At 42.4% G+C, this 24,447-nt stretch overlaps 1 protein-coding gene across 1 annotated transcript in view; it reads right to left on the bottom strand.

The window, feature by feature from the left end:
- The window catches only part of Fbn2 (fibrillin 2), a 215,328-nt gene that overhangs the window by 51,320 nt on the left and 139,561 nt on the right, over positions 1–24,447 (bottom strand). Inside the window, exons 21-36 of the mRNA XM_036205263.1 lie at positions 21,717–21,854; positions 20,761–20,811; positions 20,182–20,307; positions 17,451–17,678; positions 16,814–16,939; positions 15,067–15,195; positions 14,144–14,269; positions 12,342–12,467; positions 11,814–11,936; positions 11,533–11,658; positions 10,629–10,754; positions 9,405–9,527; positions 7,115–7,237; positions 5,379–5,504; positions 1,935–2,057; positions 849–971 (exon numbers count right to left, since the gene is read on the bottom strand). Coding sequence (XP_036061156.1) covers positions 849–971; positions 1,935–2,057; positions 5,379–5,504; positions 7,115–7,237; positions 9,405–9,527; positions 10,629–10,754; positions 11,533–11,658; positions 11,814–11,936; positions 12,342–12,467; positions 14,144–14,269; positions 15,067–15,195; positions 16,814–16,939; positions 17,451–17,678; positions 20,182–20,307; positions 20,761–20,811; positions 21,717–21,854 — 2,043 coding nt within the window. The remainder of the gene's footprint in view (positions 1–848; positions 972–1,934; positions 2,058–5,378; positions 5,505–7,114; positions 7,238–9,404; positions 9,528–10,628; positions 10,755–11,532; positions 11,659–11,813; positions 11,937–12,341; positions 12,468–14,143; positions 14,270–15,066; positions 15,196–16,813; positions 16,940–17,450; positions 17,679–20,181; positions 20,308–20,760; positions 20,812–21,716; positions 21,855–24,447) is intronic.

Here is a 24,447-nt window from a genome sequence, read left to right on the forward strand (position 1 = left end):
CTTTCTCTTCCCCCTTTTACCTTTATCCTCCCTTCCTGTCTTTCTTGTCCTACTTGACTGTTCAAATTCCTTGCTAGTAGCTTTTACATGTGTTCTCATAAAAGTTTTAATGCTCTAATTTAAAACTTAATGACTTTGTGTCATGCAAAACTCTGACTTTTAACGTCTAATTGCACTTGCTTTGTGGAGAAACTGCGTATGAGTTCTACAATGTCCAAAATGCTCATATTTCTCATTTTTTCTGTTTTAAGATATGGCTTTATTCTACAGCACAGGCGAGACTCCAATGTGCAATCCTCATGCCTCAGCTTCCTGAGAGTCTGGATTGCATTAAACCAGTTTGTTAAACTGGTTTCTAAATCTGTGTCACCACAAGCAATGAATGAACATCTTATGTGTATAAACACATCTATGAAAAAGTTAGTATGTCAACATCTTTGGCATATAAAATTAGTATAGAAATTTATGGTTCATAGATCCTTCAGAAGTAAAGAGCACTGTCCTTTATTATGTGCATTCAATGATTCCTTTTTAATGTTTTAAAATAATTTTTAATGATGTTTATAGAAAATAAAAAACTATCTATACTGGAAAAAAAATTATTGCTTATTTTAGAAAGGATTTAGTCCTGGCTAACTCAGATATCTACTACCCCCTTTCTTGGTTATGTACTCCAAATCGTCCTTCAAATTATAAACTTAGAATTATCTAGAGTGTCTCTTAAGTGAAGAGGCTGTTTTTCTTTAAATGAATTATATCAAATACATATTACAGTTAATTGTTAAGAGAATTTAAACATTCAACTTTGTCTAGATGAATTCTATACATTTTATTTATCTTTAACTTACCAACACAACCCACGCCAGTGGGGTTCAGCTGAAAGTCAGGTGGGCAGTTACACTCATAGCGACCAGGCGTGTTCACACATAGGCCGTTGACACAGTTTATGGGATCTGCACACTCATCAATATCTATGAACATGTAAGATGCCCATGTTAACATCTTTACTTCTACATATGAAGTGCTATCCCAAGGAATTGAGTGGACCTTTCTCCCAAGTTATTATAGGTGGTTGTAGAAGACTGAGCAAAATGAAAATAAAAGATTCAACACAATCAGAACAGGTTCTGTAATGGTGTGAATTCTATATGTACAAGTGTGTGTGTGTGTGTGTGTGTGTGTGTGTGTGTGTGTGTGTGTTGTGTATTTTTTTTTTTTGAGGATGTAGGGGGGGGACAATAGGGTAATACTTCATAGTCCTGACTGGTCTGAAATTTCCTATGTAGACCAGAAAGACCTGGAACTCATAGAAAAATGACATTTTCAACAATGCCATTTAATATCCTAATACATATGCAATAATCAAATTTTGCAATTCTGAGGAAGAAAAATTATCTGCTTAAGAAAAAACAAGAGCCGGGCAGTGGTGGCACAGCCATTTGGGAGGCAGAGCCAGGAGGATCTCTGTGAGTTCAAGGCCAGCCTGGGCTATGAAGTGAGTTTCAGGAAAAGGTGCAAAGAAAAATCGAGAATCCAGTGAGAAGTTCCACAGGCTCAGAATTGCTATCCAGCCTGTGCAGAAGTTCACCAAGATGCGTGGGCTTTGGGTCTGGTTAATTTTGTTATATGATGGTATTTATTTGCAAGATTTGTTTATAATAAATTTTGTTAAAAATTAGGAAAAATGAAATATATGTATCAATTCACATATGTTCACACGCTATATGAATACTTACTAGTTTTGTATTAAATAATGAAGTTGTTTATCTAAACGCAAATAAATTCCATAGTAGAAAGTAAATATATCAGAATGTGCTTTTTCTTTTTTGGAAGCACGCACAGCCTAATGTACAGGAGTTTTGAGGAGCTTAAGTAGTTAGCCTAGAACATTAATGCCAAGCCATGAGAACACAGTCATCCCTGACTCACAATACCTGTGCAGTTTCCTCCTGTCCTGTCCAGTTCGTAACCATCATCACAGATACAGTGAAACATTCCAGGCAAATTGTTGCATGTTCCAAAGACACAAATGTTTTGGAAAGAGCATTCATCAATATCTGAGGACATGAAAAATAAGGTCACCTCTTGTTGACAAAGATATTTAAAGTTTTTAACATGTAACAATGAACTTTTCTAAATTCTAAGATATTTATGAGCAGTAACCTTTTTTTTTTTTAAAAAAAAAAACTTCATCTTTGGCTAGATAAACAATCCAAACAGTAAGTAAGACATGCTTATCTATAGAATAAGATATAAAACAAACCCTACTTTGGTTCAATGAGTGTCTTATACCTTTTCCCCTTTCTTCAGTACTAGAAATATGACATAGAGACCCACGCATGTGAAGCAAGGGCTTTACCACTGAGCTACACCCTAGACCCAAATGTCTAATATTATAACCATTTTGGATTATAATATACTCTAATAGGAAGTATCAGTTTAGGCAACATAAGTAGAATACAAAAATTAAATGCAAACTCATCAAATTAGTGAAATTTTAAAAAGCAAACACAAATGAAAGATTCTACCTAATTCGTACAAACATGTAGTTTGTAATTGACATATTGAAATATAAAATGATATTAACACTACATATTCATATGTTGGTAAAAAGTCTTTAACACTTAATTTTAGTTTATTTTATAATCTGACCTATTACCATAAAATCATTTATAAACATGTAAAGAATAGTGTTCCTTATACCATGAAATAACATGATCCATATCCATAATTTCTCTGAATTTGGCTAAAAATATAGCTACTAACAGAGCTGGAGGGGTGACTCAGTAAGTAGTTCAGAGAGCATACTGCTCTTCTAGAGGACCTGAGTTTGATTCCTTGTAGCCACATTCAATGGCTCACAACCATCTGCAAATCCAGCTTTAGGAATTTGATACCCTCTTCCGGGCTCCATGAGCACTCACATCACACGGACACATACCACCCTACTCCACAACACACATACCCATGTAAAATCTTAAAAAAAAAAAACAAACCAAAAAACATTTCTACTAAAATCAGAAACTCAGTTTATAAAACCATCGCATGAGGCAGTAGCCAAAGGGCAATATATACAAAGTAGTTACACTTAAGTGAAAACAAGGCACAAAAACAGTAAAGGCAGAATTGCAGAAATAATGTGTTTGTACCCACAAAAAGAAGGTGGACACTTTAATATATAAATTGTCCAATACTGTGAGAATGAAGCCCACATGTAACATTTAGGTCATTCTTTTTTAAGGAAACAATTCTTTAAAAATGATTCTTAAAAATTACACTCATTTATTTAGTGTGTGCGTGTGCATGTGCACATCGTGGCTTGCATGTGGAAGGGAGGGGGTGATTTGTGGGTATTGGCCCTCTTCTTCTATCATGTGGGTCCCAGGGACAGAACTCCTGTCATGAGGCTTGGTGGCAAGCACCTTCCCTTGCTGAGTCATTTTGCAGGCTCTGTAGATAAGTCATTTCAAACTCTATCTTGAAACAGCTGTATCTTAAATTTAAAGGGGTCTCCTGGCCATTTAAAATAGTTACACTCATTTGTTTCTAATTATCTTAGGTCTAAGGGGCTATTCAAATTGTGTGAAATGTTCAGCTAATATTTAAATGTGTCTTGCCCTTTGTTGGGACAAGAAAGCTGTCTTTTAAGGAAAGAGAGCGAATGTTTCTTCATGAAGGTTGCAAATAAACTGTTGGTAGTCTGCCGATGGAGAGAGAATGGCGTCATCTTTGCGAGCACACACTTCACTCTTAAATGAACTACCAAAAGCTTCCCATTTATACTAATGCAGCAGCTATGTAGGACAGGGTAAAACACAGCCTTTATATTACTGGTACTCAGCAATTCTAATGATATAGAATGCATTGCTAACAGATAAAAAATAGAATATCATCTTCCCCTAGAGCCTTCATCAACCACCAAGCAATTCACACTGCTGACTAGTTACCCAGACGTCACGGTCTCTCAGGCATAATCTCTCTCTCTCTCTCTCTCTCTCTCTCTCTTTAAATAAGTAAATCTTTTTATTTTATTTATTTGTTTACAGTGTTCTGCCTGCATGTATCCCTGCAAGCCAGAAAAGGGCACCAGATCTCATTACAGGATGGTTGTGAGCCACCATGTGGTTGTGGGAATTGAACTCAGGACCTTTGGAAGAGCAGTGGGTGCTCTTAACCTCTGAGCCATCTCTCTAGCCCAAAGATTCATTTATTTATTATGTATAAAGTGTTCTGTTTGCATGCATCCCTGCAGGCCAGAAGAGGGCACCAGATCTCATTACAGGTGGTTGTGAGCCACCATGTGGGTGCTGGGAATTGAACTCAGGACCTCTGGAAGAACAACCAGTGTTCTTAACCTCTGAGCCATCTCTCCAGCCCTCAAAATTTCTCTCTTAAGGTCTACTTTCTGATGGTGGGGCAGGGTGAGGTTTGGCTGAGTCTCCCCAGTGCAATTTGTCTGGGTCTGGTTGATGTTATTTTTGTGTGTCTGTGCTGGTATTCGCCACTTCTTTCACACTATAGTAGGGAAAGGGACTGAGATTTGTTTCATTTTATCATCCTGAGAGTTAGCTTGGGGGTGGGGGAGGAGAGAGAAGGAAGAGGAGGAGCCAGAGTTGGAGTTGAGGTAGTCACTTATTAAAAAAAAATTTTTTGCAGAGTTTCTATGAATGGCAAATTTGGTTGAAGTTCCATGGTCTCACAACAAAACTAAATTCCTTTCATTCTTCAGACATATTGTATTTCCTATAGCATGTTGCTGGCCCAAACTATGTGTACGTGTACTATGAATTGAATCTCTAACTTGAGAGAAAATCCATCCCCCCCCCGCCCCCCAGACAGATAGCATACCAGACACAATGCCCCATTTTTAGGAAAGAGATGATGTATTTTCCCCCTCTTGAGCAGAGGTGAACAAGTCCTTGGTGGACTTAGGAGGCTTTTAGTCGCAGACATACACACCGCAGACTTAAACAGGAAAGGAAATGCTAGAAACAAGCTGCTTTGACTTTACTAAGCCTAATAAATACAGATGGCTGAGGTAGGCAATAGACCACCATTTAAAAGCTGAAGAGGTGTATCACATGTCATTCATTTAGTGACACAAAAGGAAAAAAAGGAAGTGTTTAAAGAAAAAAAAAAAGAATAAGCTGAATTTCCAACTATTGGATCTTGGCCAGAGAAATATTTCCTAAGAGATGAAAGCCAGCCTTCCTCATTATTCATTCCACAAAATAATCCACGCTCAAACGAGCGGCTTTTGTATGTGCAGCATGCACTCTGTATTCTGCTTCCAGGTGGAGCCCGGTCCAGCCTTTTCCGTGGGTTCATTTGCTGTCGCTGCTCCGACTTGAAAATGAATTGGAAGCCTGGCGGCCCACCTTGGCAGGACCTGCTGTCTGAGGCTGGGGTGAAGCCCATTTCACACTCGCAGCGGTAGGCTCCCGGCACGTTCAGGCACTGGCCATTCTCACAAAGGTTTATGTTTTCCGCACACTCGTCAACGTCTGCAGGGTAAAAAGACATCTCCGTGAAGTTCCAAATTTCATGACACGTTCATGTCCTTGCTCGAAAATGACATTGGTTTTAGTTCATTAATACGAAGCAACGATTAAGCCCATTCACTAGTTATGGTCTGCGGACTGAGATGGAAGCTCCCTAACTTACATCCCAACACTCAGCTATAATGTAGACTGATGGGGTTTCCCTCAGTTCTCCTGAATACTCGTCAATGAATTAATATCAAAGCAGTATTAATAGATATGACCAAGAGCTCTGGAATTACGTTCCTTCATTTGAAAGTGCAGCAATGCATGTACCCGTTTCCCTAGCTGAGGCTTCTTGAAGGAAATTAGAGACACCATGGAAACAAAGCTTCCTCCTTACTACTAAAGTCTCACCAAAATTACACAGACAGATACTTTCCAAAGACCTTCAAGGTGATTTACTTAATTCTATAAAGCAGAGAAGGGGAGGAGGGCAGATGTCAGCCTGCTCTGAGCCAGGTGCTGTGGCTGCAGTTACCAGGCATGCAGTTTCCACTGAGTTCACTAGGAAGATCTGGGCTTAGAGCAGCCACAAGAGCCGCAAGGGTCCCGCCAAGCCCCATTCTGATTGCAGACGTGTTTGCCACCAACACCGTTCTTTCTTTGACACTACATCACAGACCAAGTCTGGGAAATATAGAACAGCCAAGGCTCTAGAGAGAGGGAGTCTATGTCTGCACTTTGTGTGAATAATTATGGACTTGGTCTTACGAGTTTAAAGTGTGAATGAACAACAGCTGAGAGACACCTCGCTTGTAGAGTGAAAAATGATTTTCTTGCCCCAAAGGATGATCTAGTCTTATACCCGGGTGTAGTGAGACAAGGCGTCATCCTTCAGCCCTGGGGAGCAGCAGGAGTGAAATAGCAACCGGTGTGTACTGACTCTTTGTGATGCTGACTCCTACCTAGTGATGCTGACTCCTAGTGATGCTGACTCACTCCTAGTGATGCTGACTCCTAGTGATGCTGACTCCTAGTGATGCTTAGTGGCGTTTTTTTTCCTAAGTTCTTTGCTTCTGTTATTCCATTTAATCCCTCTGAAACTGTGAGGAAAGCTAGTAAAACTCCGAGGAAGGTAATAAGCAGCTCTGGTGTTGTAACTTAGAAAGAGATATTATGTATCCCATCTTCAGAAACTCTGAAGTTCCCCCAGATCATCCACTTAGTGATAAAAAAAAATGCTGCTGTGGTCACTATGCCTATTCTAAAATGAGAATTGCTGAGGCAGCCAGGCTCCTCATGTGCTTAAGTTTATAGTAGAGCAGGCAGCATATACACTGAGAACCTGCATTTTCCTGATCAGTGCTTTATAAAATAGTAAGAGGTAACAGTAGTCATCTACAGGACAGGAAAAGATATATGTCATTACTTTAAAACACCAACCAATATATTACTCTGGAAGCATTTTCAGGCTTATGTGTTTAGTGGATAAAAGGGTATGTACTCACTCATAAGTCAAGTAGAAGCACAGATACAATCATTTCAGTCTTCGTAGTTTTCTTAAAACAAGGAAAGCGTATTTGGTGTCCTGAGATGGACCTATCAGAGCACTCCTCAGGTCTGTCACTCACCTGAGCAAGTGAAGCCGTCCCCTGTGAAACCCTCCGAGCAGGCACATCGGTAGGAGCCTGGGGTGTTGACACACTGAGCGTTTATGCTGCACTGGTGGGTTCCGTTGGAGCATTCATCCAGATCTGCGTGACAAGCGAGCACAAGAAAGAAGATGACGGACGGACGGACGGAGATGCGACATTCTAATGCACGGGGGAGGCTGTGACTTGTCAAAATCACGAGCCAGCCCAAACTGACTACTTTGTTTTAGTTTATCTGGAAGGACACTGCTCTATATCTCCAAGATTTTAGGTTCATAATCCAAAATGTTCATGTCACAACCGTGGCCCCAGCTACCAATTCAAGAATTGTGTGAAGCATTCATAAAACAAAGGAAAACTGGAGTCAGATTCACTCTGACCTCCAACCTCGGTGGCTCTTTCTACTGGTGGTTGGTTCTCTTCTCACGGTAAGAGGCTCTGTTTGGGAGGGTTCTAAATTTATTTTATAAGAAGGGAAGAGAGACATGTTTCTTGATCGCCTGGGATTAACAGCGTATTGGAAAGGATGGATGTCAAACACAGAAAAGAAAGAATTATGTATTTTGCTGTGAACCATGAAAAATGTTACAGATATAACCTAGTTGGACATGCAGGGATCAAGGAAGATTGCATCGAAGAGGTAACTTTTAATCAACTTCAGACCTCCTCTTGCAAGGATGAAGGAGCAGAGCTTCACTGACTAGAAGGACAGAGGGTGTTCCTCAGACACAGCAGCACAGACAGGACCCCTGAAGAGGAAGGAAATCTACAGAATGCGGCATTCAAGGCAGGTGGAGCAGCAGCAGCACACAGGGCCAGGGCAGTGGAGGGTGAAGCCAGCGATGCCGCAGAGACGCGCAAGCCATGGAGAGGAAGCGGGGTTCTCCTAAATTGACAAAGGTCACTGTCAATTGTGAAAAGAGGCTGAAGATTTCTGGTACTTCTAGCTGAAGAATCAGTTGCAGAGGAATCAGGGAGTGAATTCGGGGGAGGGAAAAAGAGGCAAAAGGAAGAGAGAGGGAGGCAGAAGGAGGGAATAGAGAGGGAAGAGGGCAGGAGGGAGGGAGAGGAGGAAGAGGAGGACAGGGGTGGTAGGAGGAGAGAGGAAGGGAAGAAAATGACTGGGAACGATGGACTGATCTCATCCTGGGGTGGGCAGCCTTGATAGTTGGCCAGACTGACAGACGGACATGAAGCAGCACAGAAAATGGAGACTGAGAGAAAACCAGTAGGCACATGGGACAAGACCGATGGGAATGAGGAGGCCAGGCCTGCCTGTCAGGCCGTGAGATGAACGCTGGTAGGCATCGCTGGCCTGGAAATAGGCCTACAGTCGACCTGAGGAAGCCGACACAGGGACTTACCCAGCAAAGTCATTTGGAAACTATGATTACATACATTCAGTAATTGGCTTTAAATATTTGACAAGTGTGAAGCATTTGGCTGGATAGGCAAGCTTTACTCAAATTAATTTATACTATTGGTAAGAGATATTAAAGGTTTTTTTTTTTTTTTTTTTAATTTAATCCTTACTAGGGGTCTATAAGCTTTAATGAGAAGTCATCATGGAAATCTCAGATGGTTTTTCTTCTTCTATTTTAAATTGACCTGGGTAATTCTTACCAGCTGGAAATGGCCTTTATTGTCACAGCATGGGCATATTAAACAGCTTTATGAATGACACCCAGAGTATAATCCAGTCCCCTGCCTCAGGGCTATATAATATTATTAGGCTTTGGCTTAAGAGGAACTCAGGGAAAAAGATTTCTCTAGTCTCTTCTTTTCAAGTTAGACTTGTTGGAATTCAACAAAACACTCAGCTTTGCCTGTGAGGACAATTCTAACCCTAAGACCCGTCGTCCACTTGCTCCCGTCTTGCGGCCATGTGAAAAACCCCTTTGTTCCACCGTTTATTTCCCTGGCTTTCAAATCGCAATGATTACTCTAGGAAAAGACTGGGAAAACACTTTAGCCGTTTTTCATGTTACAGCTGTTTAGATCACTGGCTGCACATCAAATAATTTTTTACTGAGCAACATGCATGAAAAGGCGGATGCCAGAGCATCCTGTTGTAATTTGACCATTTATATTAAAGCTAAGGAACCACTGAGGCAAGAATTCTCCCTGCGACCAAAGATAGCTTTTACGAGAGAGTAAATAAAAAGTGAAGAGGATGTTCCCGCTAGCGTATGCCGGTGAACACGTGTGCAAGGAAGAGCCATGAGTATGCTGGCCCTCGGAGAAGGGTCTTTCTTGTTTGCGGACTCACCAATACATTTGATGCCATTCCCCACCCAGCCTTCTCTGCAGCTGCATCTGAAGCTTCCAGGGACGTTCAGACATGAGGCGTGCATGTCACAGTTGTGGGCACCGATTTCACACTCATCCACGTCTGAGAAACCAGAGTTAGAAAGGAAAAGATAAAGCACACGAGCGAATTAAGTCTACTTCCAGTGTGTTTCTGAGGAGACGACAATCTGGGATAAACATGGGCTTTCCAGAGAAAGCTCTAACACCGCCTTTGTCTTTCACTCATTTCGCACTCCAGGAAGACGTAAAGCTTCATGATCGTGACCCAACAAGCCCCTCTCTATACAAGAACCTGCTGGCCACTTCCTGCTGGAGTGAGAGAGTGCAGCTGCTGTCCCCTGTGGATATGAGTGGCAGCCCCCCACATGCTGCAAAGGCCTGGACAAAACTCTGTGGGGAGGGTACAGAGACACACATTTCAAGAGAGATTTTTGAGAAAGACTGTGCCATTCTTTCCTATTAATATTTATCACATACTTCTCATGAAGATAAGAATGAGCTTGACATAAAAAAAAAATAAAAATCCATCCTTCATTTTACGAGTCAATGCCCCAATGTAGTTCAGGGGTAAAAGGTTTGCTTGGCATCTGTAAGCACATAGGATTAACTTCCAGTACACCTCTCTCTCTCTGTGTCTCTCTGTCTCTCCTCCCTCCCTCCCTCCCTCCCTCCCTCCCTCCCTCCCTCCCTCCCTCCCTCCCTCTCTCTCTCTCTCTCTCACACACACACATACACACACACAATGCTACATATATATTTAGAGTTTGTGTAAACTGTCACTTACGTGTGCCTTTTTGCTTTTTATTTCTTATCTAAGAATATGTAACCTTTTGCTTTTTATTTCTTATCTAAGAATATATAAAGAATGTTCTCTTCCAAACATTCCTGGAAGGGGACCAATGCTTATGAGTGTGTGTTATGTTCACAAATATTGCACAGAGACACATATATGTGATCTATTCAGATATATACAGTCATGTGCAGCCTAATGACATTTTGGTCAATTGCAAACCATTGACAATGGTCCTCCTAGCTGATAATGCCTCGACACTCATCACACGGCAGTCGTAGCCTGGTGTACCGGCCCTAGGATGCATGGGTCCAAGGATGTTGAGTGCTGACTTGATGTTAGCTTTTGAAACCTGTGAGGCCCAAGACTAGCAGACATGGGGGTGAGTCCCACCTGTGCATCCCGTGGTCCCCTTCTTCACCGAGTAGCCCAGCTGACAGTGGCAGATGAAAGAGCCTTTCGTGTTCTCGCATTCCCCAAACATGCAGATGTTGGGATTCAAGTCACATTCGTTCACATCTGGAAAACGCATTTTCTGGTTACTGTTGCTCATCGCCGTAATTTAAAAGCCACCTTTTAAGCTGAATAGCATAGTACTGAAATAAACAGATAAAACTTAAAAATACAGCCCCCACCTTGAAAGATTCATGTTGTAAGTAAGGTCAGTACCTACCTGCCTTTAAGAACTTCTGGAATAGTTCTTCTTTTTCATATTTTACAATTCTGGCAAACGGCTCAGATTTTCAAAGAAACAGTGAAAGAAAGTGTTCTTTTCATGTGTGTGTGTGTGTGTGTGTGTGTGTGTGTGTGTGTGTGTGTGTGTTCACATATGTATCAGACTCTCATTTGCTGGGGAGGGAGTGCTATGACACACTGTCTTCTGGACATGACATGGTTATCGAATGCATGAACTCACAGCAGCCGTGGTTACGACTACAAGAATAACTCAACTAAAATTGGACCATAGACGTGGGAAGTGATTTCCAGGTCCTGGCCCCAATTGAGGAGCAATGGTCAGTGGATAGTGGTAAGGGAGGGAGAACCATTTGTTTTAGAGGGTGTGGCCACTGGTAGGGTTCCTCAGCTCCTGTGGATGGCCCTACACCTATGCACTTAAGGGTGGCACTAACTGGACTCAGTGGGTGATAAAAAGAAACACACCTGAAGTTGATCAGGAGACACATATGAGGAGATATGGGAAGAGAGGAAGATGGAGGCAGACATTCTATTTCACTCAGTGAGATGGTCTCAATAATAGAGAACAATAAAAACATTATCACTTGTCCCTGATACCCACCGATGCATGTTTTCATGTCCATCGAAGCCATGAAGCCATCGTAACAGAGGCAGCGATACTCCCCAGGAATGTTGGTGCACTGACCACCATCGCAGACATCAGGATGGTCTTCACATTCATCAATATCTGACGACACAAAGTTCATGGTCAGTGAGAGCAAGAACATTTTTCATTGGTCTCAAATAAAATTTCTCGATTCATCTTTACTCAACAGTCTGGAGTCACATAACAGAAGAACAGAAAAACAGAAAAATGTATGCGCATTTTTATCTTTTCTGTACCTGCACACGATCTCCCATCCGGCATCAGTGCATACCCCTCACTACAGCTGCATCCGTAACTTCCTTCTGAATTGGTGCACTGGGTGTCGCAGCCTCCGTTCATTATCATACATTCATCGATATCTGTGCAGACATTACAAGCACATTTAACGCCAAATCTACATCCATACAAAGGAATGGTTACTGCATCTTCTTTTTAAACAGATAATATTTGACTAGCTTTGGATTTGTCTTTATACTATTTGTACTGATTTAAGATTATACCATTGATCTCCCTTAACCCCTTTCACTTCCTTTAATGTAGCATTCTGCTTAGTCCATGGTCTGAGGAGGAAAGAACACAGAAATATAACAACTGTGAAGTTTGGAGCACTTTTTACGAAAAGACCAATGAGTTTCCTGCAAAATCAGCAAGCCATCTGGCCCCTTTATAGTACAAAGGACTCTCATAGGCTTTAAGTTATAGCTGGTGCCAAAGCTTGATGATCTGAGGGATGGGGAGTGCAGATCTGTGTGGCCCACACTTACCTGTACAGCCCTGGCGGTCTGGTGTGGCCTGGTATCCAGGGTTGCAAGAGCACTGGTAGGTTCCAATCATGTTCACACACTTGCCATTTCTACAGAGATTGTCACTCAGGGAGCACTCATTAATGTCTATAAAAGACAAACAGAATTCTGCTTTACGCCACAGCAAACCTAGAAGAGCCTTTAAGAGCAGGCTTCACCAAAGAGGTGTCGCCTGAGTGGCAAACAGGATAATCAGGGCTGTTTGGGGAAAATGCTGGTCTCTATTTCCTATTGCTGACACAAGAACTTCCTGCTGTGTTGGGAGCATTCCCTTCTCTGTCTATAGTCTCCAAAATAGAACTGCATATTCTACCAGCCCTTGAGATGTGTATAATGTGATTGAGCAATTTTAATGTTATTTAATCTCAATTACAGTTGTATAGCCACATGCAGCTAGTCACTGCCATCCCAAAGTACACAGACATGGTGTATGCCATAAGTAAACATTATTATTATTATTAATTTTATGGGTTTACACTGGTGTACCCACACAGTCTTCCAAAGCTGTTCAGGTGCCGCCTATAGAACTTGGACTATCCTGAAGGAAGATGCCAGTTACAGAGAACAGTGTTAAGGCAGTTAAGACCCTCACATGTTTGTGTTGATCAAGCTATTTATGTGCCTGGCTATGTGGATCTTCAGCCCGCCACTGTTAATTTAAAACAATCTGGCCCTTACAAGATGGACAAATGCCTTAACAAAAAAAAAAAAAACTCATGCAAAAATATGTGGAATAAATCATTAAATTCCTAGAGAACACCCCGTGATCAATTTCCAAACGCAAAATACTCATCAGAAGGAATATAAGTTAGACACAGTGACCACTGGATATAACAAGAAATTATCTCAGACTCTCACAACTACCTAGAAGATTATGCTACATAAACTTATGGTTATAGTCGTGGAGTATACATATCACAAAACATAATTTGATAGTACATATTGCCCTTTTGAGAGGCGTTTTGTCAGCTGCAGTGACTCTAAGCTGTGACAAAGTAAACTCAGAAGCAGGTTCCCGAATGACTATATTGCAGCATGTCCAGTTATGAATTCTTCAGTCCCCAGTGTAAAGTCATCTTTTGCACTGTTATCAAAATAAAAATATCTAAAAGTTTAAACTTATCCTACTGAAAAATGTCTCTTTAATATGTTGCTTAAGGTTCATTTCATGTACCAGCAGAGAAATCTATCTGGCTTATAAATAAAGGTATGTGCGTTGGTGATCTGTGCTCAAACAGTTCTGAGAAAAAGATGTGCTGAGGAAGGTGCTTCCTGGCTAGGACAGCACATGTACTAGACATGAGAACCTGTGCGGATTTACAAGGGAATAGCTGGAGTAGGGAAATACCTCTGACACTCTGCTGTGACCTCTAACATCCTTCTGGACTTGGTGCTAGCGGAAGATCTTGAGGTGTGAGGTGTCAAGAGAGCCTAATGGTCTTTTTATGTGGCTGTGTAGATCTGGGTGAGGTATGGACTCTGACACACTAGGGGAACACACTAGTTATGTGGACAGAAAAACAACCAGGAGGTGTCCTGGGCAGCTCACTCACCATCCTTCCTGGACAATGGAACCTATGGACCTTACATAGAGGTCTTTACATGGAAAGGAGCCCAGTGCCCAACATTCTAGAAACCCGATATGGGGAATTTGGGATATCCAGGTTGACACGAGCCACAAAAGGCATACATCTATTAGAAGTGCCTCTTGGTCTTTACCCACTGTGCTCACTGGATTTCTATACGAAGGGGAAAAAACTCACCCACACAGTCCTCACGGGACGGTGACAGCTCATGTCCCAGTGGGCAGTCACACTGAAAGCTGCCCTCAGTGTTCACACAGGTACCACCCCTACAAAGGAGAGGGTTACGTTCACATTCGTCAATGTCTGAAAGGTAAAAACGTGAGATCCATTAAAGAACTTGGAGGAAAATATATTTGCACATACAGTATGGGAGAAGGGACAGCAGGAGGCAGGTGTGTGGCTCAAACATAAAGACATATCCAGTTAGAGTGGGATAAGTCTTACTTGCTATTTCAATATGAAAAACATGAAACTTCCACTCTTAATACAGCAAACCACTGGAAAATTTTCATGTACAAGATAATCTAATTCATAAGTTACCTATGCAACATGTACTTTTATATCACTATAGACTAAGGGATAATATGTTGTTGCCAGTCAATTTAGTGTTTGTAGCTTGAATCTAAGATTCCTAAAAGATTACAGTGAGGAGAGCCTAGCCTGTGGCCTGTGCTTGCATGCAGCCCATGAGTGCAGACCAGCACACCATAGACAACAATGCTCCTTTGTAACGTGAAAAGGTTGTACCCATGAGAGTGGCAACATCTTATGCAGTAGGTTCTATAAGTCACTCATAGGCAACCGTGGCCTAAATATTTTTCAGTTTCACAACTGCAAGGCATAGCTCTCATGGGACTGGCAAGGCAGAACACAAATTGGGGATCACCACAATGTTATCGATTGAAAAAAAAAATGATCCTGGGTAGTCTGTGTGTTGCTTCCAGTCCAAGGGAGAGGTTTTGTCTGTCCCTGACAGCTCTCGTCCTCGGCACACTTCCAGTCAAGGGTGCTGCCATGGCTCTGAAGCCAGCCGAGGTGCAGCAGACTGGCCTGCACTAGGCTGCTTTCCTAGCCAGCCGGGAGGGTCTGACCAAGCTTACCCATGCAATTCTTCATCATCATGAAGCCGCTCTCGTATCCCTCAAAGCATTCACATTCGAAGCTGCCCGGGGTGTTCACACAGATACCACTCCCACAGAGGTCAGGAGAGATCCTGCACTCATCGATGTCTACTCCCCATGTTCAAGAAAAGAAAAATACAGGAGATAAGAGAGTGCTGGAGGAACGGGGCTTTCCACGGGAGGGCACTGCACTTTTGAGACTTGGGGAAAACCAGGGCTGAGAGTAGGAAGAACTGTCCTGAGGAGATCAGGTGGAGGGGGACATCTCCTTCCTAAGGCACATTCCTTTTCCCAACTGCCAAAACTGTCATGGTCAACCGGCAGGTGGGGCCTGGGTGTCTTTGAGTTCTGAAATGTGGCCATCTCTTTGTGGCTTAGTTGTAGTAACAGAGAATGGACCCAGCAGCTCCTCTGTATGGTCCTAGTGGGGAGGCAGTACGCTCACACAGGAGGAAGGCCAAGCAATGTGCAAAGACTGTTCATCCTGCTACCCCAGCCAAGGTAGCATGTGGACCTGGAATGTTGATGTTGACAGGGTTGGCTGGCTGGCAGGACATAGACAGGCAGCATCCAAGCCCGACCCAGGACACCCCTCAAATCAGAGTGTGCGAACACAGCTGGGTCTTGGAGTGAACCCACTATGTGATCTGTGCTGCCCTTGGAAGAGAAGTGCTTACTTTCCATTTTTTGAAAAATAAAGAGGAATTATGTGTTGTGTTTTACCATGTTTTCTCTATCACAGTAATAATACCTGCACTCTCCAAAAGTTCTTGAGAACTCCCTTATACCTGTAATGTATATTCAGTACAGAAGTTGGGTTTACACAAAATATGTTTAAGAAAACATGAGCCATTTAAAAAAAAAAGTCACAAAGAAATTTTTCTGCCACTACCTTATTTTATCTTAAAATATTTATTAATGTATTGAGTCTCTGACTGTCCTGGAATACTCTGTGTAGACCAGGAACTCACAGAGATTCCCCCAGCCTCTGCCTGCCAAAGGCTGGGATGAAGATACATGCCAGCACACCTGGCTCATTGTGCTTTTTGATGAATTGGAAGTTTGAAGTCTTTCTGTACTGCACAACTTCTGCATTTCTGGTCACCAAACAGAAACATTTCTAACTTCATCTCTTTTCTGTTTTACAGGGTTAAGAATGCTGTTTGCAGGTGAGGAAAGGAAGTCAAAACATATCTACCATAAACTGAAACAATTACTAGAACATTCTTCAGGTTGAAATAACAGGCATGGACTCTTAATGGCTATATTCCTTAGTCCTCATGTATTTTGAAGATCATATTTTCACAGCAAAACAACGGCATTTTGGGCTATTTTGTAGCTCTCAATTCTTTGGAGAACTGGCTTTTAAGTTCAGTAAAAGAAAATAATAATTGTGTGTGTGTGTGTGTGTGTGTGTGTGTGTTTAAGATAAAGAGAGAGAGACAGAGAGAGAAAGGAGAGATTGATTCTCATTGAGAAGATGGGCTTTTGAAGGCAGTATACTCATTGCAAAGGCAAGAAAGCTAGGTTTTTTTTATTTTTTTAAAAGATTTATTTATTTATTATGTATACATAAGAGGGCGCCAGATGGTTGTGAGCCACCATGTGGGTGCTGGGAATTGAACTCACCTCTGGAAGAGCAGTGGGTGCTTTTAACCTCTGAGCCATCTCTCCATCTCTCCAGCCCTGAAAGCTAGGTTTTATTAATGGACAAACCCCATCTTACCCGTACAGTTTCTCTCCTCCATGTCGAGGGCGAAGCCATTATTGCAACGGCACTTGAAGCTTCCAATTGTGTTTCTGCACTTCCCATAGGTGCACATCCCAGGAAAGGCTTTGCACTCGTTGATATCTGAAAGCCGAGCAAGGCCCAACTGTGGAGCTGGTTGGCAAGAATGAGTTGCCCCGCCCCACCAGCCTTAACTTAAAAGTCTATCTCCATTGACTATAATCATGCAGCCACGGACAGAGACTGCTCCTGGGGTCTGAAATGACTACAGAAATGGTACGGGGAACATTTCCACTGTTGAAGAGGTTCTTCACCCTCAACTGAGCCTCACTCCTGTAGACCTGGCTGTTGCTTATGAAGAACAGTGGGGACAGAGAGCTCTCTGCTACTGAGGGCATGGGCAGGGCTACCTCTCCTCAAGCTATGTCAAAGGAAATACAGGACAGTAGAAGGAAAGGAAGAGAATGATTAGTGTTCTGTTTCCCAGCTTGCTATCAATACTGTCTTTTACATGTAATTTATAGTTTTTGTCCTTAGGCTGGCCACAGATCACAGGTTGAAAACAGAACCCATTCTCAGAGTCTGTCGAGAATGCCCTGGAAGTGTAATGGGCCAGGGACCAGCTTGCAGTTACCTTTGTAAAATGGACGCCCAGTGAGGATGTCCCCTCTGTTAGCAAAGCCTGGGCCCCGGGGGCACAGAGTCTCATATTCCTTGGTGCCAGGTTTTGGGCATTCTTCACACTCTGTGCCCCAAGCTGCCCCAACTGCACAGCAGCAGGCGTCCATGCGGAATTTCCCAGGAACAGGGTGGATGCATTCATCCTCATCCCATGTCAGGAAGCACTGTTCCACGCGGATATCTGCACCGACAAGCACAGTCTGAGCCTAGGTCAGGAGATTCACTCAACATCCCAAATCTGTTCAGTGACTCACACACTGGGGGTCTCAGGCCACCTAGACTTTGCTAAAACTGCACATCTCCTAAAGGATTCTTTCCTCATCAATGACAGTGCTGTGTGAAGCTGACTCAAGAAATCAGTGCATGATGGTGGGCCTGGAGACAGACTGAAAATAAGAAACCTGTCTGTCACCACCTTCAATGGTCTCCATAGTAACAGTCATTTAGCGGGAGTGAAGGTGCATTCTTAGCAGATTATTTAACTCTCACAAGGAATCCTGAAATTCTCTTCTGATGACATGGCTATTCCATGTCCTAGCCATCTTGCATGTTCCTCATCAGAAAAAAATAATTTCCATGGTGGCCTCTTCTTTTTCATCTGCTTAAGTCATCTTACAGGAGTCCTGTTGGGGTCCAGTCACAAACAGCAATGATCAGCCGTATCCCATTTGCAACTCGGTAAAAATCTACTGAGTTTGCTTGACTAAAACATTACGTTTTTACTTCAAGTGAGTTTTGTTCTGTTGTCCAAAATTGTGGATCTGGGTTTTCTCCTGAACCAGGTAGACCCATCAACTTCTTCACCATGAAGAGGCCAAATTATTTGTTTAAATGAATGAGCATTTTCCAGACTGTATGTTAGTGCCTAGCTTCAGTTACTCAGGGACTCAGTGCAGCAATGAACAGCCACATGACAGGGTGAGATAGTACCGTCTATGGACAACATGCTCACGTGCTGGTCAACAGAAAGATGGCAGACCTCCAGTCACACACTGCTTAATGACAAAAAGGAATAACAGGCTCAGAAGAGAATTTTCTTAGCTAAACAAAACTATTTTTTTGGCGAAAGCATTCTAAGACATGGCATCATGAGTGAGCCTGAAACCTGCTTCGCAAAGGGAAGGTCTTCCCTGATGGAAAGGTCACCATGGCAAAAAGACAAGTTTACTGTTTCAGTTATTGTCAGTCCCGATTCTTCCGAGTTCTCAACCAAAGGTCACATCAGTATCTGCCTCTGTCTCTAACCTTGAGTTACATACATTTTCCAGAATCGAAACTGAGAAGAAGTATTTTATAAGAGCAAGCACGATAAAGTTCCATTTTGAGTCTTCCATGCAGGGTATCTACATGAACATGAAGCAAAAGTCACACACTATGCTGCTTCCCAGAGTCTAAATACACAACTTCCCAAACACTGGTCTCTGAATTGACTCTACCCAACACAGCCACTAGGGAAGGAAGGATTTTTTTTAAGATGTGAAGGATTTAGTTAGGTCCAGCAATCAAAAACCCTCTTTTGGCTCTCCAGTTAACACACCCAATCAAAATAAACCAACTCATTCTAACAGGATTCCCATTTTCCATTTATAAACTGCCATTTGACTATGGGTCATGTCTATCTCCTCTTTATCCAGAGGCCTCCAGATCAAATATTCCTTCTCCTTCTCCCTTGCCCCCTTTCTCCCTTGTCTCTTAGCCCCTGTCTTTGTCTCTTGGGGGCAAATCAATCTCCTTTTAGCTGAGAACTAGGTCTTGGTGTGTCCTGTGCCAACTCTAGTCCTTTCAAAAACTTTACTACTCCATAGCTTATTGGGGAAAATTAACTTTAAAAGAAAAATTGTTGCTTACATATAACACAAAATAAATGAAAGCTTCTATTTCCATTACAAAATTCAAATTCTGTCAGCTACGGCATCGATAAAGACTAAGGTGAAACTACCGTCAGTACAGTGTTGATAAGGAATCTAAGCATTTTAGATCTTTAGAAAACAAAGCATTAAGAAAATCTGCAGCTGGGCAGGTGGTGGCACAGGTCTTTAATCCCAGCACTCGGGAGGCAGAGGCAGGCGGATCTTTGTGAGTTTGAGGTTAGCTTGGTCCAGCCTGGCCTATAGAGTGAGTTCCAGGACAGCCAAAGCTACACAGAGAAACCTCATTTTGAAAAACCAAAAAAAAAACCAAAAAACAAAAAAAACAAAAAACAAAAAACCCCAAGAACAACAACAAAAACTCCAAATAAATAAATAAACAAATTTCTATTTAAAAAAAAAAGAAGAAGAAAATTTGCACTTTAATGGTGGTAAAGTAGGGAGCAGTATGATTGACATACCTTGCCCCTCCTTCCCCCTTTTATCTGGAAAGTACAGTTGCAGTGAGCTGGTACATGCTAACTTGTTAAAGTCTAGGTTTAAAATATGTCTAGTTTCCTTTTTGAATATGGTGAGAGTAACTCAAGTATCAGAAACTAAAGCTTAAATGATAGTTTTTCTTGTAAAAATACATTTTAAACAGAAACTATTTTAATAAAGCACATATTTTAATATCTTGGAGTGATTTTTTCCCCCTCAAACTGTATCTCATTTAAAGCAAATTTCTCCAGTACAGACTCTGGTTTTGGACTGGCCCAGAGTACAAGGAGCTGATGGTTCACTTCATGCATGTGGACAGGAAAGCATGCATCTTACCCAAACACACACGGCCTGTTCCATCCAGTGTAAGGCCTTCAGGGCATTCACAGTGGAAAGAGCCTTTGCTGTTGACACAGCGTCCATTTGGACAGACGCCAGGAAACACCTCACATTCATTAACATCTGTGGGGAAATGCAGTAAGCAGAAGGGTAAGGACGTTACAAATAGAAAAAGCAGGTGTAGCCTCATTTCCTGTGTGGAGTATTCAATCTGCAACAGCGTGGTGTGGATTATTACTTTAGTTAAAGCAAAAATATTCCACAGCGCCGCAGCCACCCGCTTTCCTGGGCACCAGCTGTGCAGACGGCCACAGCCATGCTGTCCATAAAAGTGCAGCCCAGACATGCTCTCTTGCCAGCTGTTCTGTGCCTTGAAGGCTGGGGACTTCCTTGGGAACTGTATAAAGAGGAGAAATGGGAACCTCGAAGCTATTTCCTAAGAGCACTGTGTTGATTACATTGAGTTATTTTAATTGAAATTTCAAGGGTCTGGAAAACAGTGACTAGCTCCTTGAGAGGGAATGGGGACTCTGTGCCCTTCTTTAAGGACTTGTTTCATTCAAGAATCACACCCACCTTCACACGTCACCCCTTTGATCCTGGCGAACCCTCTTGGGCAAGCTGCGTCTGGAAGAACAACAGGGCAGAATTTTACTTCGTTACAGAAGAAGAATACATTAGTCAGGCTCAGTACAAAGGAATTAAAACTTGAAGCTGGGTCACCAAGGCCATGGGACTAGTTGTCTCCAATTCAGAGAACTCCCCGCTTGCTGTGCTGCTGACACCATCGTATTGACCCAGACTGAAATGATTGCCCTGTCAATTCCTCTCTGCTCAAACTGACAAATAAGTTAAAAACAAACAAACCAAAGCCTCAAGGACAAGGCCACCCTGTCCCCCTGGAACACATCCAAATGAGGACACCGGGTTTGAGCCAATTCTCTTTCCACATCTAAGAGACTTATGAGGTCTGCTCTCACTGAATGGAAAGCACAAATATAAATGTCTAAAGAAGAATGAATTTCACCTGTGCTGTGGATATTGCTCTGTATAAATAAAATGCTGATTGGCCAGTAGCCAGGCAGGAAGTATAGGCAGGACAAGCAGAGAAGAGAGTTCTGGGAAGTGGAAGGCTGAGGCAGAGAGACACTGCCAGCCGCTGCCATGATGAGAAGCAGATGGTAAGCTAGGAGCCACGTGGCAACTTATAGACTAATAGAAATGGGTTGATTTAAGAAATAAGAATAGTTAGCAAGAAGCCTGCCACGACATACAGTTTATAAGTAATATAAGTCTCTGTATGTTTACTTGGTTGGGTCTGAGAAGCTGCAAGACTGGCAGAGGAGAGAAATTTGTCCTGACTGTGGGCCAGGCAGGACCAGAAAAACTCAGCCACCACAATCTGGGAAGACAATTTTGGAGAGAATACAACATGGTGGTCTTTCTCACTAAAGATACACTGTGAGAAGAAATGTTTGTTGACCCAGATGATATTCCAATCAATAGGTCTGAGGGCCTGGTCAGGCTCCTACCTAGCTCACAACGCTCACAGGGGCTCCCCCAAGCAGCTCCAAGAGTGGCACAGCATTCGGATTTCAGGGTGGCCCCATTAATATTCACTTCACAGCGGTTGTCCTGGATGTTGAGCCAGCATGTCCCTTTCAGGCTGTCTGAAAAGGAAGACGAGAGGTTGGGAAGCTCTTATCTTGTAAGAAAATGAACTCTGTGTACATAATAGGGATTTGTTACAGTGTAAAAAGGATACAAGAGTATTAATTCTTAAAATGATTTTTATATCACATTCTTTGAGCATACTGACATGTGCCTATATTTAAATACAGCATAAATCAAATATTGAACCGCACTATCCCACACAATGTGGCCATTCATACAATTGTATCTGCTAATAAGCTCTAGAGAAATAATCACTATTGCCTGAGGGTTTATTCTGGTACTAGGAATATGGTGCATTGCCATGATAACACCATAACCCAGGTGGAGAGGGACAACCTTTATGATATGTGCTATGATAGTGAAGAACAAATATATGTCATTTCCATTCTTCCCTCATTCTTCATCAAACAAGGCAATCAAGATCTATCTACATTCTATTTGAGAAGATCCAGTATTCCCCCTAACTGAAAACATTTATTTTATTACTAACTTGGAAAAAAATCTTAAAAAACAAAACAAAACAAAGATGACAATATATGATGATAACACATAATGATAAATCTACCAGTCATCCCTTGGTCATACCAGGGATGTTTTCTTTTAGTATTTTGCCCTGTGTGCTTATGTGTAATTTTAGCTCTACCTCCAAAACTAATACATGTTTATTTATCATCAGTGACTTGAGGGCATAAAGCAATATAAACAAGATATAAAAATCTCCTAGCAATTTGACCACCTGAGATAGCCACTCCCAATTTTTAAAATGTTTCCATATCTCATTTAACTTTTTCTTTTTACATAGCGACATCTTCATGAGCTACCATGGACCACATGTGTTGGAGGGTATGGGCCAGTGGTAAGTGGAGCTTTTGATAGAACAACAGACTTTAAATGAACAAGAGTAAATGACAGCTGATTCCGAAGCAGTGGCAACCAATTTATTCCAAGTGACAGGGTGAGTATTGACTGCCTATACAACTACATGCTTAATTTTCTTTGTTGAACTGTGGTTCTCAGTTAAGTGTGCATGACATTGGCAATATTCCTGATTAATTGCAGATGCATAGCTTGGAGTGTGCAGCTAAGAAATCTGCATTCTTGACCATCTCCTCAGATGATTCTGATAACAAACTTTAGAACATATTTGATAGAAATTTCCACCACTCCCCCACGGTCAGGCATGGTCACGCATGCCCAGCAGGACACTTAGTCATTTCCAGGTCATACATCCTGTGTGACCCATGACCCCCAGCGGCTGCGTGGTTGCGTAAAGCACAGGGCCCAACCCCGCAGTCACGTGATCTATGCTCATGCGTGGAGTAGCTATGTGGGCCTGTGTGTGCAGGTGTGGCTTGACCTTTAAAAGCTGGCCCCTAGGTTCCCCTGCCCCCTTCACACACATGTCCTTGCAGCAGGCCTGATCACATCTATCCTTTTCTCCTCATCTTAATAAAACTCTTGTTAGTGGATTCTGTCATGTTTTGTGACTTTTCCTTGCATGGTAAAAGCGTCGCTAAAAAACCATCAACATTGCTGCACACAACTGAAGAATATCAAAGTATATTCCCATAGAACTTACTGTAATCTCATTTAACTCTATGTGCAAAGCTTTACTTCTAAATTCAACAATAAAATATAAACAAAAGTGACTTCAGAAATCCAGAGAGGGAACTGTGAGAGGATGAAGATGCCTGGGTGTATCTATCGCAAGAAGTTGTCATGGCCTAAATCCTACTGGGGTAGAGATTAAACTAAAGCAACAATTCTTTCCTTGACCTAATACAAAAAAGTTGTGGGCAAGAGTGTGGGAGGAGCTGGATGAGGATACAGGAGGAATTGAGTGTGGGTGGAGCTGGATTTGAGTGTAGGAGGAGCTGAGGGCCTGGGAGGAGCTGAGGGTCTAGGAGGAGCTGGGTAAGGGTGTGGGGAAGAGCTGAGGGTGTTGGAAGAGCTGGGTAAGGGCGTGGGAGGAGCTGAGGGTGTTGGAGTAGCTGGATGAGGGTCTGGGAGGAGCTGAGAGTCTGGGAGGAGCTGGGTAAGGGTGTGGGAGGAGCTGGGGGTGTTAGAGTAGCTGGATGAAAGTGTAGGAGGAGCTGAGGGTGTTGGAGTAGCTGGATGAAGGTGTGGGAGGAGCTGAGAGTGTTGGAGTAGCTGGATGAAGGTGTAGGAGGAGCTCAGGGTGTTGAAGTAGCTGGATGAAGGTGTAGGAGGAGCTGAGGGCCTGGAAGGAGCTGGGTAAGGGTGTGGGAGGAGCTGAGGGTGTTGGAAGAGCTAGGTGTGAGTGTGGGAGGAACTAGGCAGTTGCTGTGCTTTTTCCTTTGGGGCAGTTTTTGGTTTGGGAAAAAAAAAATCTCTATACACTCCAGAAAGACTGGCATATCAGCCAGCATCTGTCCCTTCTCAAATGAAACACTCTTTACAGGTTTATACTTGAAAGTGCCATGACACAGAGAAAACAGACCCTTCCATAAGATCAAATTTAAATCCTCAATTATCCATATAACAACTGGTTTGTCACCCTGGCTTTTGTTATTCAGAGTAAGATAAACTATGATAATAGTTGCTAGTATTCACTGGGCTAGTGACCAG

This window comes from Onychomys torridus, chromosome 13 (genome assembly GCF_903995425.1).
Source record: "Onychomys torridus chromosome 13, mOncTor1.1, whole genome shotgun sequence".
Lineage (NCBI taxonomy): Eukaryota > Metazoa > Chordata > Mammalia > Rodentia > Cricetidae > Onychomys > Onychomys torridus.